Here is a 16,081-nt window from a genome sequence, read left to right on the forward strand (position 1 = left end):
CCTGAGGGTCCTCTGTGTTTGAGGTAATGTTGGGAATTTGTTAATCAATTAAAATAAACATCAGAAAAGCACTACTTATGTCAAGTCATGCATAAAAAATCCAGCACATACAAGCGTAAATCTGCAAATTTTTAAAATCCAAACACACTAAGGACCTTAGTGCCAGCACCATGTGAGCTAAATGTAATGCAAAGGAGTCAGACATAACTTCTGCCAGCTTTCTAAAATATTTCAGGAATTTCTGAAGAATACATAGGCAGGCCGAAAATAGCATCAAAAATCTGTGGCATGTGGCATGTTTCACTGCTTAGGTAGAAGAAGGAACCACAGTAATAATGAAGGTGGTAATTCTTATGATGTGCATTCTGAAGAAAAAAGGTGCTTCAGTTTCAGAGATACCAGCTGTCTGGCACCTTTTCAAACTCACAGGTGACAAAGAGGGCACTGGCTGGCACTTGGAGACACTCAAGCAGCTGGTGCCACCTGAGCCAGCCCCCAGGGACTATCAGGTGTCTGTGAATGGCACATGCCCTCCTCCAGTGACTGATGAAAACCACAAAACTTTGAGGACCTCAAATCTGCTGAACACTAACTCCTGAGCAGCTGAAGTGAGTGATTAACTGGACCAAAATTCTGGGCTTTCTGGCTGCTAGAAGCAGGAGGGTACCTTCAGATACATAATGTGAATTAGGAGTGAGTTTTAATTGGATGCCCTTGAGCACAGTATGTAGTTTGGTGTTTTTTTCTGTTCCTGTTTTTTTTTTCTGAAACTTGTCCATTAAATCATTCTTCAGAGGTTCTTACTGTTTTGGGAAAAAATAAATGTTCAGGCTATGCACAGCTTTAATGAAGAAAAATTTTCTTCATTAAAGTTTAGCTTTTCTAGCAATATGCAGAGTACTTGTGTATCTGGCTAACATCAAGTCAGTCTCCTACACAGACACCACAAGTAAAGACAAGTGAGAGCTGCTATCAGCTAGACTATCATCTCAGCTACACTCTTCCCTTCAGAAAACAAAGTAATTTATTTCCAAAGGCACGCATCCCTGACACTTTTGAGCAACACTTCTTGCTCTGCACAAATCTGGTTGTTGTGACAACAGGTATCCAGAAGATAATGCAGGTTTTCATGGGTAGTGGCTATATGTAGCTTTTAAGCCTATTTTCAAATAGCACACGGACAAAAGAACAACATTTGCCAAAGGGTCCAGAGCACCACAGTAGCCCCAAGTACAAGTGGCCTGGAGCAGGGCTGGAGCACATCATGGACATGGCATGGCCCTGCCCTGCAGGAGCTCTGCCTGCTCATGAGGGTCTCTGCCAAGCACTGCCAGGCCCTTGGAGCAGGGAAATCAACCTCTCAGCCACTGCAGCACTGATGTGCCTACCCTGGGCCAGCACAGACGTTTAAGTCCAATCAAAGAGCAGTGCAAAATGCATAATATACTGAATTTTCAGATCTGATCCAGGCATAGAGATTCAAGCTAATGTGCCTTATGAAACTCTCTAGAAATCAATGCTTATGCACACCAGATGTGAATTTGATTCCAAGCTCTAATGACAGAAACCCATGTTCTAGAGACATCTTGGCAGGCCTCTGCAGAACAAGCAGTTTCCAAGGCAAAGTGCTTTCCCTGGAGTACTGCAGTAATAAGCACAGCATGAGGATGATTCCACCCTTATTAACTGAGCTAAACACTTTATCTTTTCTGACCAAAGGATGCAGCTGCTAGCATCCAAAGATAAACAAGATACCAGGAAGCACACGTGTGCCTGAGGCAGCAGGAGATGACCCTGGAGGATCCATGGGCCAAGGAACTCCAGAGTACACTGCACAAGGTTTTCACAAACATTTACTTCAGAAGTTAAACTTATGAGCTCAGCAGCCATAGCAAACTACATGCAAACTGTTCAAGTGACTGAATTTATGACAGAGGGACAAAAGGAATGGAAACTTCCATATTAGAGTCAATGAGAAAAGGGATTCCACAACAGAGAGGCAGTTCAGAAATAAATCTTTATCAGGTTTAACTGGTGGATCACTAAGCATGTTGTTCGTGTTTTTGCAGCATGCAAACTTTTCTTGCAGAGCTCACAGTCCTACCTGAATAATTGCTGCTCATTTTCACTAGTTAATTAGAGATGGTTTGCAATTGAGAGAGTGAGAAAAGGAAAAAAAAGGCACTTAAACTTAAAAGTACTGACACGCATTTGTATAGAAAAAGTTTGGAACATTAATGATATAGCTCAGTTAGTCCCCATACCCTGCTGGTTTTGGCTGTGTTTCCTACATTGTTTCTCTTCATGACATTGAGTTTTTTGCTGTTAGAAGATGTGATTTGTGTGATTCCCAATATGCTCTGTGTTGTCATGGTTGGGATTCTCACATACAAGCTATGAATTTGGGTGTGATGAGGAGAAACAGCCCCTTAAAGTCAGCCTACAGAGACACTAGTAGTGGCAGAGAATTGCCTCAGTTGCTGCTGAGGAAGCCCAGCAGCAACTGGACCAACACTTACTGCAGTGTGTATGGTCTATATTGTGACACAAATGTAAATATAATATTTAACAATTTGATATGTTGGCAGGTTCACCTCATATTTTTGCTATGCAGCTTCTGATCAAAAAGGGGTGCTTATTCCCTTATATAATTATTTTCATGACTGTGCTTAATAGTTAAGAGTCTTACTCCTCAGAAAACTGTACAAGTTTGATTTGATCTTTCTGAGTGGCTGAAATTATAAATGTAATATATAAGGTTCAGCTTCAAAGAATAGAAAAAATGAACAATAGACTTGTCTCTCTCATTTCTCCCCTTGATATTCAGTTATTAGTACTGCATGAAGCCAGCACAAAATTCAGAAAGTAGTGATCCAAAAATACCTGTCAGTGACCTCCAGAGCAAAGAAATGGCACGAGAGTGATGCTGCCTGGGTCTTTTCAGATCTTTGCTCATGGCTGGTCTTTCACAGGGTGCTTGCTGCATGGTCCTCAGGCAGGACTGAGAGGTGTCAGAATGGAGGTGACTGTGCCTGGAGAGCAACTCAGTCCACCAGCAGGCCTCCACAGCTGCCCCAGATACACTTTCTTTACAGATACACTTCATTTTTGTTCAGCTTTAATGACAAAAAGGTGTCTGTACTCACTGAATGTGCGGATGACGTCGCTCGGCGCACTGGCGGGGCTGGATCCAAAGGAGTTTGCTGCTCGGATGGCAAACTGATACTTGGTGTTTGGGAGAAGTCCTTTGAGAACCATGGACTCCATCTGGATCTGCTCTCTTATTACCGTCCAGTTGCTGTCAAGGTCTGGCCTTGAGGATCAAACAAAGACCAGATCTTGAATAATTAAAGCTGGCTGTATAAATTAGCTGCATTTATACTTTTCCAGGAAATACACTAATACATGAGACAGAAGTCTACTAAATCATCACCGAAACCCTTCACTCTTAAAGGATCAGACCCATCATTACCAAGCTGTGAAGCCTGTGATGCCAAAACTGTATAGTCATAGAAACGCAGTTACTCAGAGTTTGCTTATAAAATCGAGGAACAACTGACAAATCCAGTTAAGTTTATCTGTTTTGTGGATTTTGGAATCGTAGTTTTCAAGTGAGGGTCTCTTACCCACAGTTCCCACCTCCCTACGTGGCTATATAAAGCAATAGTTTGCAATGGAGAGAAAGGTCTTGATTTATTTCTTAAGAGTTTGTGTTCTAATGCCAGTAAGTCCCTTCAAACATACACAAGCATTAGCAAGATGAGAATCCAACATTTGATCTCCCAAGTAATCAGGTTAATACACTTACATATGAACATACAGATCCAAAGTCTTCTCTTCAGGAAAACAAACAGACAAAAAAAGCAACCCAAATCAAAAAAGCCCCAACAAAACCACCAAAAAACCCCACACAGACAACCCACAAAACCCACAGAACAATAATGCACAGAACATGGCCTGTGTGCCCGGATTTTGTAACAACATTCCTATAGCTGCTTTTGGACAATGCCTGGTTAACTCCCAATTCATACTGCAAGCCAGCTGCCAATAAGTACTGCTCTAGGTGCCATTATATTTCAAGTGAAACCAGTATAACCATTCACATGGCAGTTTGCTATCAAGTGTTTTAAGTTCATGCATACAGGCACATTGTAAAGGGGTGGGCAACTTCAAGTACTCAGAAAGAGTATTCTGATGCTTTCACACCATTTCCACTCTCTCCAAAAGTGGCCTCTTCTTATCAAAGAGAGAACAAAATAAGAAGCTAAACAAATACAAACAACACAGTAATGTAAACATTCACTCTAGGCCACCCAAAATATTAAAATTAAAGTTTATGAAAGTAAAATAAGGACAGAAATAGCTTGCAGAGAAAATTATTCCAGTGTCCTTGCAATATTTATTACAGGAAATAACCTCCAAGTGCACCCTGAATCTACCAGTGTTTACATAGGACTAGCTGCAAATGTCTCCAACAGTCTTCAAATTAAAATTATAGCACAAGGCAGGCATTTTGTATTTGTTTATTTTCAGCTGGAAGGAAATGCCGAAGTTAATTTATGTTTTCTTTTAGTGGTCAATACAGGATTTATTGATCACTGAGGTCCATTGCTGTGTGCCAGCATGGCAAATGCAGTGGCAAAGCAGCAGTTCCCAGCTGCCTGTCTCAAGTGCACAGTGGCACACAGGACGAGTATTTCATTGTCTCACTAAAAATAAAAACAAAATCAGACAAACGCAAAAGATGTAATGATAGCTAAACAGACCATCTTAAGTCACCCTTCACCACCATTTCCTGGTAGACAGAAGAGCATTTATTTTGGCTACTCTTCCATTGTTTCCCTCCTCTGAGCTTTTGATGCCTGCGCCAAAATGAAAATATATAGTGTTTCCCAAATAAAAGCTGTTAACACTGCCTCCTTCCAAAGGCTCACTTAGTAGTGTTTTCAATTTTCCTGCACACATCCTTTTTTGGTTTTAATTCCCATCCAAGGAATTCCTGCTAGCTCAAGAGCTGCCTCTTTGCAACAGACCTTGCCCGTGTGTCCACCCAAGTGGAAACAACACACCTTTGATGAAGGGACCCAAAGGAGGCACTGCACCCTGAAAAGATTTGGAGATAACACAAACAGCAGGCTAGGCTTCAAACACACTGACTGTCCCTCCCAACATTTCCTTCTGCAGAAGTTTATAATAAAGGAAATGCCTGCAAACATGTAAGGATCTGCAGCTGAAGGAGAGGGAAAGAGGCAGATTTATCACTTGACCTTTGCTACTTCTCCAGAATGCTCTGTGTGCGAACAAAACAGTATGAGATGAAAACATGGCAAACAGATGGGGAAGGGAACACAAATTCAGCTGGTGAGTGCATCCAGGGCAAGCCAGCTCCCATGTTCCCTGAGATGGGAACATTTTGTTGAAAACTGTCTTCATGGTCCTTTTCTTTATGTTTTATTTCAATGTGTTGTCAACTTTTACACTGGAAGGGCTCATTCTGATACCACTTTTCCCATTTTTCTGCAGTAGTACATTCCCCAACACAGGGGACAGCACCTTGTAGGGCAGCTCCAAGCACTGTATCTGTGACTGGGGAAATCAGACACTTTCCATGGACATTGCCTGATGCAGCTCTGCATCTCCAGCACATAAATGATATGCAGAAAAAAAATCTAACACAAGTCATAGTGCTTTTAAGATAATAAATATATGGCTAAAGCAAATAAGACTGGATGGGTATAAACCAAGGGCAGAATTCCATGACAAATGTAACCAAAATTTTGGATTATTGCTTTATGTTGTAACTTGGGAACTGATTCAATCCAAGAAGGTAATTCTTTCTGATGCAGAGAGCAGCAATTTTACAGTGACTTGAACTTCCTTTTAAAATCACCTGGAAATTATTTAAGTGTGAGGCACCCCCTAGCAATCCAATTTTTCTAACTTTTCTGATTGTTCTCCCATGCTGTATTTGTACTCATCTCAAGGGAAAAATTCATCTTATAATGGTTTTAAAAAGTATTCCAGCAAATAATAAATATGATGACAAGTACAATACATCATCATTTGCGATGGAAAAACGTCTTGTATAATATACTGCACTATAACATATTATTTTTAGTAACTATTATTATTTCACATTACTGTGACACTTTGTGCAAAATAGATCAACTGATATATGCCAGGCCATCTGTGAGGAAAGGAAAAGTGAACAATTTTGGTAACTTTTTTTCTTGTTAGATATTCTTCTGATACAATATAATGTTGTTAAGCACTTCCTCCCTAATATCTTTCACTCCTTCTTCATCAGTTACCTTCTCCTTCAAGGAGTTAATCTCACAATCAGTGAGCTAAATACTGAGTCAAATATGCCTGTTTTGTCCAATAATCAGGGAAACAGTATTAAAAGTATTTTTTCCTAGACACTGGGAGGTGTGTCCCTGGTCAGATCTGTTGTTTCAGGTTCTTTGCAAACAAAAGCAAACAATGACTGTCGGGTTCAGTGCAGTGCCAGAGATAGTTCAGCAGGGAATGGATTCAGGGGTAGAATTTTCTGGGAGGGAGAGGGAAGGCTTCAAACTAATCAAGAAATCTGTGCGCAACACTATGCTGAATCTGCACCATCCTAACATCTGAATACTAATAAATCTCCCAGTTTTATCAGCAGAACCTGACTAGTTCATTGTAGCAGAAGTTTCATGTCACTACCAAGATACTGAAAAATTTCTTTTGCATGCCAAGATTAATATTAAAAGCTTTTGATTTCATCTACATACCAATGAGATGAAAAGAAAGTGACCTGATTGTTTTAGGGCATGTGCTGCTAAACACAGTGGTTCTGTAGCTGCTGTGTGGCTATAAAAATTCAGGTAAGTTAATCACCAAGTTTAAAAGATCATGTAGGCATTCAACAGATTAAAAATTTGAGTATTTGAGTGAAAATATCCAAGACATTTTTAAGAATTAATTTTGCATAGCATCTTTAGGAAAAACACCTAAGCTCATATGCTTAAGTCTGGGGTCTCACTTTAGAGACTTCCATAATAATGTAATTTTTCATTAAATACTTTTCACCATTAACCAATAGAATATTTACACTGAGCCTAAAAAGTCGCACAGACATATATATGTCTGTTTTATTCCCTTAGAACTATCCAGTGAAGAATGAATCCTACAGTCTCCTTCCAGACTTCCAGCATTTAGACAAGTGGGATTGTGATCTCCTTAGCATCCTCTGCTAGTCAGCAGCACAGTAGAGTCTGAATTAGCTCAGCTCATCTTTTACCCAAAGCTGTCGGCTACCCTCCACTGCCTGTACTGAACCAACTACTTCCTTGGGTGCCAAGGAAGTCCCTTAGGCAAGAGCTTAAATAAAGCACCTTATTTAGACCCTGAGTAGAGACGGGATGCAGCTAGTTCTGGTTCTGATTAGATTCCTGTATCTCAAAACAATTAATATACTGAGTTTTCATGAATGCAATGAATTTCACCAGTATCATAGCTGAGCAATTGAGAGGAGTGCTTTGTCCCAACGTGTTTTTCCTATGGTTAAAATCATAAAGTTAATTCTAAGGAGATGGAAATTGCTTAAATAATGTCAGAGTTTTTAGGCATTTGTGCAGTGCCCAAGAAATATTACAGATTTGCATTAGAAAGTTATTAATTTTGCAAAATCACAGGATAATGGTGTATTTTTTTTGACATTAGAGGACCTAATTCTAATTTACTTGAACTGATTTGTTTTAGTCTTACAATGGTTTAATTTACTGGCTTTAACTCATGATAATACATTTTATAGTAATTAAAACTATATGCAGCGAAAGACAGCAAAGCTTAAAGTTAAATGTTTACCTTTAGCTGCCATTAGGGCTTATGGCTCATTGAACTTACTCCAAATATACAACCAAGTTTCCAAGGCTAAGAGAGCATAATCCCAAGATTAACAAAGGCACTTTCAACTTAGCTTTAAACCTCAAACTAAACAGTGTAATCAAAACATTTTGCTGTTAGCAAATTCTTTCCCAAAGTCTAAAGCCAATGAAACACTGAAATTTCAATCACTTGCATCTTTTGACCTAAATAGCAGCTTTCCACTCCCTGGCTGAACAAAAACATTCAAGGGTGCACTTTTGGTGTGTCAGATAGAGATGATGGTGCCCACTTCTTCCATTAGCAGGCTCCTGGTGCTATGAAGAAGTTTACATAACCCTCCAGGTTCCACTGTGCCGTCAATGAGAGGGCAACAAAATCCCTTCTCCATCAACTGGGCAAATGAGAGAGAAGAGATGGAGAGAGAGCAAAAAGCTCAGATAAAAATTGTGTTCAAAAATAGATATTGAAGAAATTTCACTGTAGGTCTACAGCAGACATTACACAAAGGAGATAAGGATCTTCAGCTCTCATATCCTGCCTCGCAGTGCACTGAATATTGGATGGCCTCCAGCTAAATGTGGGGGCTTCCAGCCCAACAAAGTGCACCAGTTAACAAGTAGGTTTTAGGTCTGGGTATTCTTTTTGCTATATCAATATCTTTTTGCTATTCTTTTTGCTATATCAATATCTTTTTGCTATATCAATATCTTCTAGATTGTACCCATACTTTGAAAATCAAGTTCTTCCTGTGTGTTCTAACAACAACAATTCTTTTTAAAAAATTACTATGCTTTCCTTAAGAACAATTTTTTTGACCTTTTACACATTTGAGTAGTTTAAGAATCAATTTTCTCTTTTCCGTGAACCTCAATTAAAACCTCTAATCAAGTATTTGCTCAAAGGATTAAAAGGGTGAATTTTACATTCACTGTAAGGGTAAACACGGAGACAAATAGATTTGTATGCAGATATTAGCTCACACACACATATGAACAGTCAAGTACAAATACTTGTTTATGGTTGCAGATACAATCACCTCCTCCTGGCCCTTTTTATGCAGTTTATAAAACCAATTTGACTGGAAACTTCTGACAGTTCAGTTCTATTGTTGAGAATTTTAAGAGTTCATCACAAAAGAACAAAAAAGCACCCCACCAACACCCCACTTTTCCCCCAGATCTAAACAGAGAGATCAACATTTCATGTAAACTTGATTAGCATTAGCATAACAAAGCAAGTCTAAATTCTGCAAACTCAAGACAAAACAACTTCATGTTCAAGAGGTGTCTGGGTCAGGCACTGGATTATGTGATTTTTTCCTTTAGGGGCTACAGTGTTGGGTGGATGATTGGGCTGGATGATCTTGAAGGTCCCTTCCAAAACTGATATTTCCATGATATTATAACTTTTGTCAGGTAAAACTGTCAAACACACTGAATTTCCAGTCCTCAGATTATTTTCTAAAGCAGCCCAGGGAAACCACACTGCCAAACATCCTTTTCTCAGCATGATTTGACAGCATTTGATAACAGGAGAAACTTAAAACTTCATTAATCCAGGCCGCTGTTAGAGGAAACAGATCAAATCAGACCTTATTTTTTTTTCCACCAGAAAGTACAACTTATTGGTGATTTTATAACAAATTGGATCCTTTCTTGTTTTGTCTTTAAATTTCCATGGTAATTCAACACACACTGAGAGGAAAACTAAGCATACAATACAAAGTAAATAAATCATATCTATATGCAGTTGAACAGCGCAGTTGAGGTTAAAAAAATCCCAAAACACTATAGTGCTCAAACACTGAAATTCAGACTCCACTAGCAAACTTGCCTGATAAACTCCACCATGTAGTACTGGATGGGAGAACTTCCTTCACTCACTCCAGGCTTCCAGGACAACGCAACTTCTGAATCAGAAACCACCACGATCTGGGGCTGATAGGGTGGCGCAGGAGGCATGCACTTATCTACGAAGAAGTGCAAAGGAGCAGCATTAGAGAAGCAGCTGGGTTGCTGCACACAACACCCAGCACACACAGACTTAGCAATCAAATTCATAGGCTTCTCCCCTCACGCTATTGCCCCTCTAAAGCCCTACATGTGTGGAAAAGTACCAGTGAAATACCATGATGCTGCGCACGACAGAGGTCAGGTGTGCATGCTACAGGCAGTTGTGCAGCAGAGCCCTGCAGGCAGAGTTACCTTGGGGTAAAGTTGTCACCTCCCTGGGCATGCTGGGCCGTCCTTTCCCTGCCCAGCTGTACGCTCCAACGCTAACGCGGTGCACAGTGCCCGGCTTCAGGTCCCCAATAACAACATCCTGCCAAGTCAAGAGCAGAAAAGCACGTTGTGACAGCACTTCTGTGTGTGCTGTGAGCTGGGACCCAGGGGTCTTTCATGGTGTTTTCCCTGTACTCTCCTTGGGAGATTGTCCCCTGCCCAGTACAGCTCAGAAACAACAAACACAAATAGAATCATGTTTCCTCTCAAGCTGCAGCTTGGCCCCAGGGGAATCCACAAGGTCGACCTGGACCCATTTCTCAGCATAACTCATAAGGTTGCAGATATTTGCATTTTATATCCAGCTTTTTCAATGGTGAAGTCAAAGGCACATATTATTCCCTCTGTTGAGCCAACTGCTAGCATTTGGTATCAGTCTGGTGTGTTTTCCTCTTTTTTTTTTTCTTGTTTGTTTTTATTTCTCTTTTAAATTCATAAAACCTCCTGAGAGCAAAGCAATTTGATGCAGTGTGAACTGATGATCCTTAATTTCTCACGGAGCAGAGCCCTATCCCATCATCTCTCACAATTTTATGAGCTCAGCTAACAGCCTTGACCTGAAGCAAGCATTTCCCTTATTTGTCCTTCTGCCATAAACACAGAAAGATTAACCCACAGACAACTACCGTAAAGGAGACAGCGCTCAGCTCCGTGTGGAGAGCTTGGGCTGATGAATACTCTTCAGGAGTCTATTCAAATCTCCCAGAAAATAGAAAACATCACCAAAACATTACATTTCATCACTGACTGCTTCACATAGCATGGATCGGCATCAGACATTTAGATCTGATCTTTAATGGAGAGTACATACATGTGTACAGAAACTGAGTATTCTTTACCTGCAGCCTACCTGGAATGCCTATGTTAATCCCAGACTTATGAATTTTGACAGCATATACAAGGAAAGAGAAATATCAGGTTCTATACCACAGACTGTTAGGGTGTGAAAAATAAGCCCTTACAAAAAACCTGTTTTACAGCTATTATTCTTCTGGGTTTCATTCTCTGATGTTAAACACATTAGTCACAGTGTATTTGAAAATGTAGAGTTCTCACTTTTCTTCATATTCTGCACTTCCAGTTGCATTAAAATAGTAAGCAATCCCAAAATTTTATTAACTGCTAAATTTCCTTTTGATGGTCTTTTGGAAAAAAACACTTCCTCTCTACTCTTTGGGGAATTTACATTATTACTAAAACATTGTTCAGCAACACCCTGCCATCTGTCATTTCTGTGGACCTGGTTTTGGAGGTCCAACACTGATTTCCTATTAATACGGATCACTTGACCACTATCTTGTTTTTCCATCATTCACCCTTGATCTGCTCAAATGATCTGGATAGGTCTGAGATGAATCTGAGATGATAACAATGCTGGAATAGTAACTGTCCAGAGAGAGGCAGCAAGAACACTCACTCTGAAAGATTAATCTGGGTGTTTCAGTCTCATAGCTGGAGGGACTGAGGTCTTTTACAATGTGATCTGAGAAGCCAGTTGCTGAAAACCCTGTACCTCCTTCTGGTGACAGAACTGATCCCCTGCTCCTGCCTTTCTATCCTCCATGACATACATACTGTCTGTCTGCCCTTAATTTATCTGCATTTTTTTCCTGCCAGTATTCCTCTTTATTACACTTATGCTTATGAGGAAAAATCCTTCATTTATCTGTCTTACTGTTTTCACACTATTCAGGAATAGTATGAAATAGAACTTGGCCCTTGGAGAGAGTTAGATATTCATGTATGCGCCTCATATTATTACCTCCAGACTCAAGTCTACAATAAACTGAACTGAGAGAATTTCTTTGAGTTCCTGCCCAGTCAAGATCAAAGCCCTGACATCTGCTAAGGTATTCAGCAAGTTCAATGTGTGTGCCCTCAAAACCTCAGCAAGGTGTACTCATGTCTTACACTCATGGCTACCTGCCTCCTCCTGCAGTGCCCTCTCCATGAACACAGCCCTGGAACACACAGTGAGTATCTCTGAAACCAAAATTTCATCTTCAAGGACAGGGATATCAGTGAATAAGTAAAAATTCAGGACACCATCAAGTTACCCTAACCTGCGGCAAAGTCGGGGAATACCCTCCTCACACCAGGAACATTTTCAAATCAGATTCTGGAAAAGAAACACAGTTCCTTGTGCCCCACTGTCCAGTAGCCTTGGAATACATAGTTAATTTATTTTTTCCTTGTATTTCAAAGACAGGTCTTAAATCCAAGTTCTGTCCCTCTCAGAAGAGACAGAGCAGCCTCACAGATAACAAATTTAGGTAGTATGTGGAAGAGTTATCCTCATCATTTTTGTAGTGCCCCCTCCACTCAGCTTAGCTCTATATTTTGAAGCCTGATGCCCCAAACTCAACACTCAATTACTGATGACGCTTCAATAGTCACCAGCTTCACCTTCTTGCCTTGCACAACTCTCTTGCTAAAATCCTGATAAATGACATTTGGTGTTCTCGATACAATCTCACATTGTTGAACAGGGTGAGGCAATGTGATGCCTTTTTAGTGGCAGGGGAGCCAATTTCACATGGATTATCCCATATATCCCTCCCTGCCCTGCCACACTGCTTCCCTTTCCTACAAGTGTGTTGAAACTGTGTGGCTCAGTAAGCTGCCTCACAGAAACCAGGATTACAAATTGTTTTCCAGAGGAATGTCGGTTTTCTGTTTTGTTTTAATCCAAAAGACCATCAAACCAGGATTACAGCACAGCTGCAGGAACTGAGCTGGTTTTAATGACACTCTCTCCCCTGGCGACAATTCCTTCCCTGAACTACTGGTCTCAGCTGGTCACTTCCCATTTTGTACTGGTATGTTTGTGATTTGACGGCGGGCAGTGCTGCTCTCCAGGGCTCTGTGCCCAGCCTAAAACCTCCCACCTTTAGAGCCTACTAATTTTTATTGATTTTTCTTGTTTTTTATGTGTACTGGAGTTCCTGAATATTATGCCCCATTAGAACAACTGCCTGTACTAAAAGGAACTGCATCTGCACTTCCCCTGGCTGCTGTCACTTACATATTCTCTGCTTTATGATGATATAAGACACAATAATACATTATCCACTTTGCTAATACACAGACACATAAACAGGAACATGCAGTGCAAATCAGCTCTTGCTGCTAAAGAAGTCCCACGTGGCCCAGAGAAGCCTCCAAGAAAGCAGCAGGGTCACACCAGCACCAGGAGAGGAGTGATGGAAACATGAACTATGCAGACTTAACCACAAAACTATTGCAGATTTCTGTTGAGTTTGGTATGAATACAACAGAAAGCATTTCATCGAGAACACCACTTCCTGGAGGATTAATGACAGCTGGGAACTGATTAATCCCAGCCATTCATACTTCTCCACAAGTACCCCTCAGAAGTGTTATTTTTATCAAGCAGGAAAAAGTGCCCAGCATGGAACCTCAGTTCTGAAATGCCATAATCCAGACTCAGCTCATCTAGGATTGAACCAGATAGTCCTGGTTCAAGTGCATCCTGAGGACTCAGCCTCCTGTAGTCCAAACAAACTCCCCTTATTACAGACCACAGAAGCTCTGTGAGCTCCACCAGCCATGTGAGATCTCTCTATTCCTAAAATAGCTCTCAGAAAACAAAAGTTTGCAAGAGGCTGTTGATGCTAGGGATTTCAGTTAAACACTGAAATTGCTGTCCTTCTCCCATCCAAACCCAAGCACCTCCTGCTTGCTTCCTGCTCACAATAAACCCAACCTGTTTACTGCTCACAGGAAGCAGACTGGACTGAGTGCAAGACTGGAAATAATCAATCTGATTAATTCACCAGCTGCAAAGCCATTAGGAGAGTTGGTATTTCTTTCAAACTTGTTTTATACTAGTAGCTAGTCTCCCACTCCTTCCTCCTGGGTGTTGCAAGGCTGGCCTCTTCCTGTGCTCCTCCTCCTCCTTGGCTCTCTCTGGACTGGCTCAGGTTCTTCCCTCTTCATCTCCTCTCCAAATGCCAGACTTTGCTCTTCCCTTCTACTGTCTGCCTGACTACTTGACTGTCCCCATAATCTCTAAATCCTCACTGCCTGGATATATCTCATTTTTTACAAAATTTACTCCACCAAAACAATACATCCATAGATACCTCTGGTTACTGAGAAAAATTCATTGCTAAAAAGGGAGCTACTTTGCCTATAAGTATCCACCTTGTCCACCTGTGGATTTTGAGCTTTTTGAGACTACTATCTGCTACATTTTGACCACAAAAGATCATGTGTAAATGCTACATAGAATCAACTTTTGACATCAACTTTTGCATGTGTCTGTGGAGACACCGAGTCAGAAACATTCAATTTTATTTTTAATCCCATCTGTGACCAAGTTTCATGTGAAGCAATACTTACAAAAATTGCTTGTCCTTCAAGTTGACCCTGGGAAAAAGCAAATAGGACTTGTTAAAAACTAAAATAATAAAAAGTGATGGCAAAAACACATAAATAATGGGTCAGGGAATTAAAACAAGACCAATGCTCCAGCATATAGCAGTCTATGTGGCTGTTAATCATCTGCAGGAGTACAGGGATACAGACTTTCCTCTCCCACTGATTAAGAAGTACTGCTGTTAGGATTAAGATAAAAAAGCAGTGCTGTTTGATCTTTCTCAGCACTACTAGCAAAACTAGTTTTTAAGAAACAAAAAAGGCAAGAAAGGAATACAGAGATAAAGATAAGAAGGGAGAAAATAATGCATGAATAAAGAAATGATATATCATGACAACAATATTGTTTTATTCGCTGTGATCCCAGAATCCTGCAGAAGTCAGAACTGACAACCAGAGTGATGGAAACCTGCAGGAAATCTGAGCACCCTCCTCACTATTGCTTCTAGTGAGGAAGTGGGGCAGAAAAAGGGAAGGAGGAAAGACAAGGGGGAAATGGGAAAAAAACCCAAAGCTATAAAAGCAAAAATATAACTTTAAAAACAATGGAGAGACATGAGAAAAAGTACTCCTTTCAAGAGCAAAATAAACACCAGCGACTGGGGGAATCTTCTAGAATATGAACTTGCAGAACAGCAACTAAAGTGGCCATATTTCAGGAGGCCACAGTCTCACACAGAAACAGAAACACTCTGTGTGTTAATCACACAGCTGTGTCAGACACTGCAATACACATACAGTGATAATGCAGCTCTCTCTCACAGACTCGTGCAATTCCACCCCTTGCATGTGTGAAAATGCATGCATTTAAGATTAAAAGTTCTATTTTAGTAGATTTCCTGACAAAGGTCAGTACTAGGAAGCTGAGAGCAAGTCCCAATAGTTTTACATGATAAAACGGTAAGACAAGAAGGAGGAAAAGTGCATCACTCAAACACAAAAACACTGTGATTTCCTTCTGCTCAATATCCAAAGCAGATTTGCGACTTGGATCCTCACCACCATATTTCACAAAACTACAAGGAGACAGTTGCAAGTTTCCACTTGCATGTTCTGCTCCAGTGGTCTGATTGTTGAAAAGAAATACTCACCATGCTAATCATATCCAGACTCAGGGGAACATCGTGTGAGAGCTGTTTAACTGCTTTGTCACCTTCAACTTCTGAGTAAAAGACCTTGGGAAGAAGATATAGTCAAACCAGTTACAGCAATAGCTCAGTATTTCAGAATAGCTTAAGAATGAGTGCACCAGTGCATCACTCTCATACTGAGGACAGAATGCGAGCCCATGATCCCCTGCCTTTTCAAATGCAGGAAAAGCTGAAATCCTTTAATACTCCTTACATATTTGCTACAAGTTGTCAGTGTGACCAAAGGACACCATCACACAGTGAATACACCTACCTAATGTGGAACACAGTTGTAGTGCTTGTCGAACAGGCCTGAGTTGTTTCATTGTGCATCATTTGTCTGTGGTTGACATGGACAGCTGAAGAGCTGTGGGACTAGTCTGCACTACACAGACACCT

The 16,081-nt window shown here is 40.6% G+C and overlaps 1 protein-coding gene across 2 annotated transcripts in view; it reads right to left on the reverse strand.

Annotated features, from left to right (window-relative positions):
- Positions 1–16,081, reverse strand: part of EGFLAM (EGF like, fibronectin type III and laminin G domains) — a 75,813-nt gene that overhangs the window by 42,552 nt on the left and 17,180 nt on the right. For both annotated transcript variants that reach the window (XM_058043878.1, XM_058043877.1), the window contains exons 3-7: positions 15,644–15,727; positions 14,517–14,543; positions 10,074–10,191; positions 9,703–9,838; positions 3,147–3,313 (exon numbers count right to left, since the gene is read on the reverse strand). In XM_058043878.1, the coding sequence (XP_057899861.1) occupies positions 3,147–3,313; positions 9,703–9,838; positions 10,074–10,191; positions 14,517–14,543; positions 15,644–15,727 (532 nt within the window). The remainder of the gene's footprint in view (positions 1–3,146; positions 3,314–9,702; positions 9,839–10,073; positions 10,192–14,516; positions 14,544–15,643; positions 15,728–16,081) is intronic.

This window comes from Melospiza georgiana, chromosome Z, assembly GCF_028018845.1.
Source record: "Melospiza georgiana isolate bMelGeo1 chromosome Z, bMelGeo1.pri, whole genome shotgun sequence".
NCBI classification, from domain to species: domain Eukaryota; kingdom Metazoa; phylum Chordata; class Aves; order Passeriformes; family Passerellidae; genus Melospiza; species Melospiza georgiana.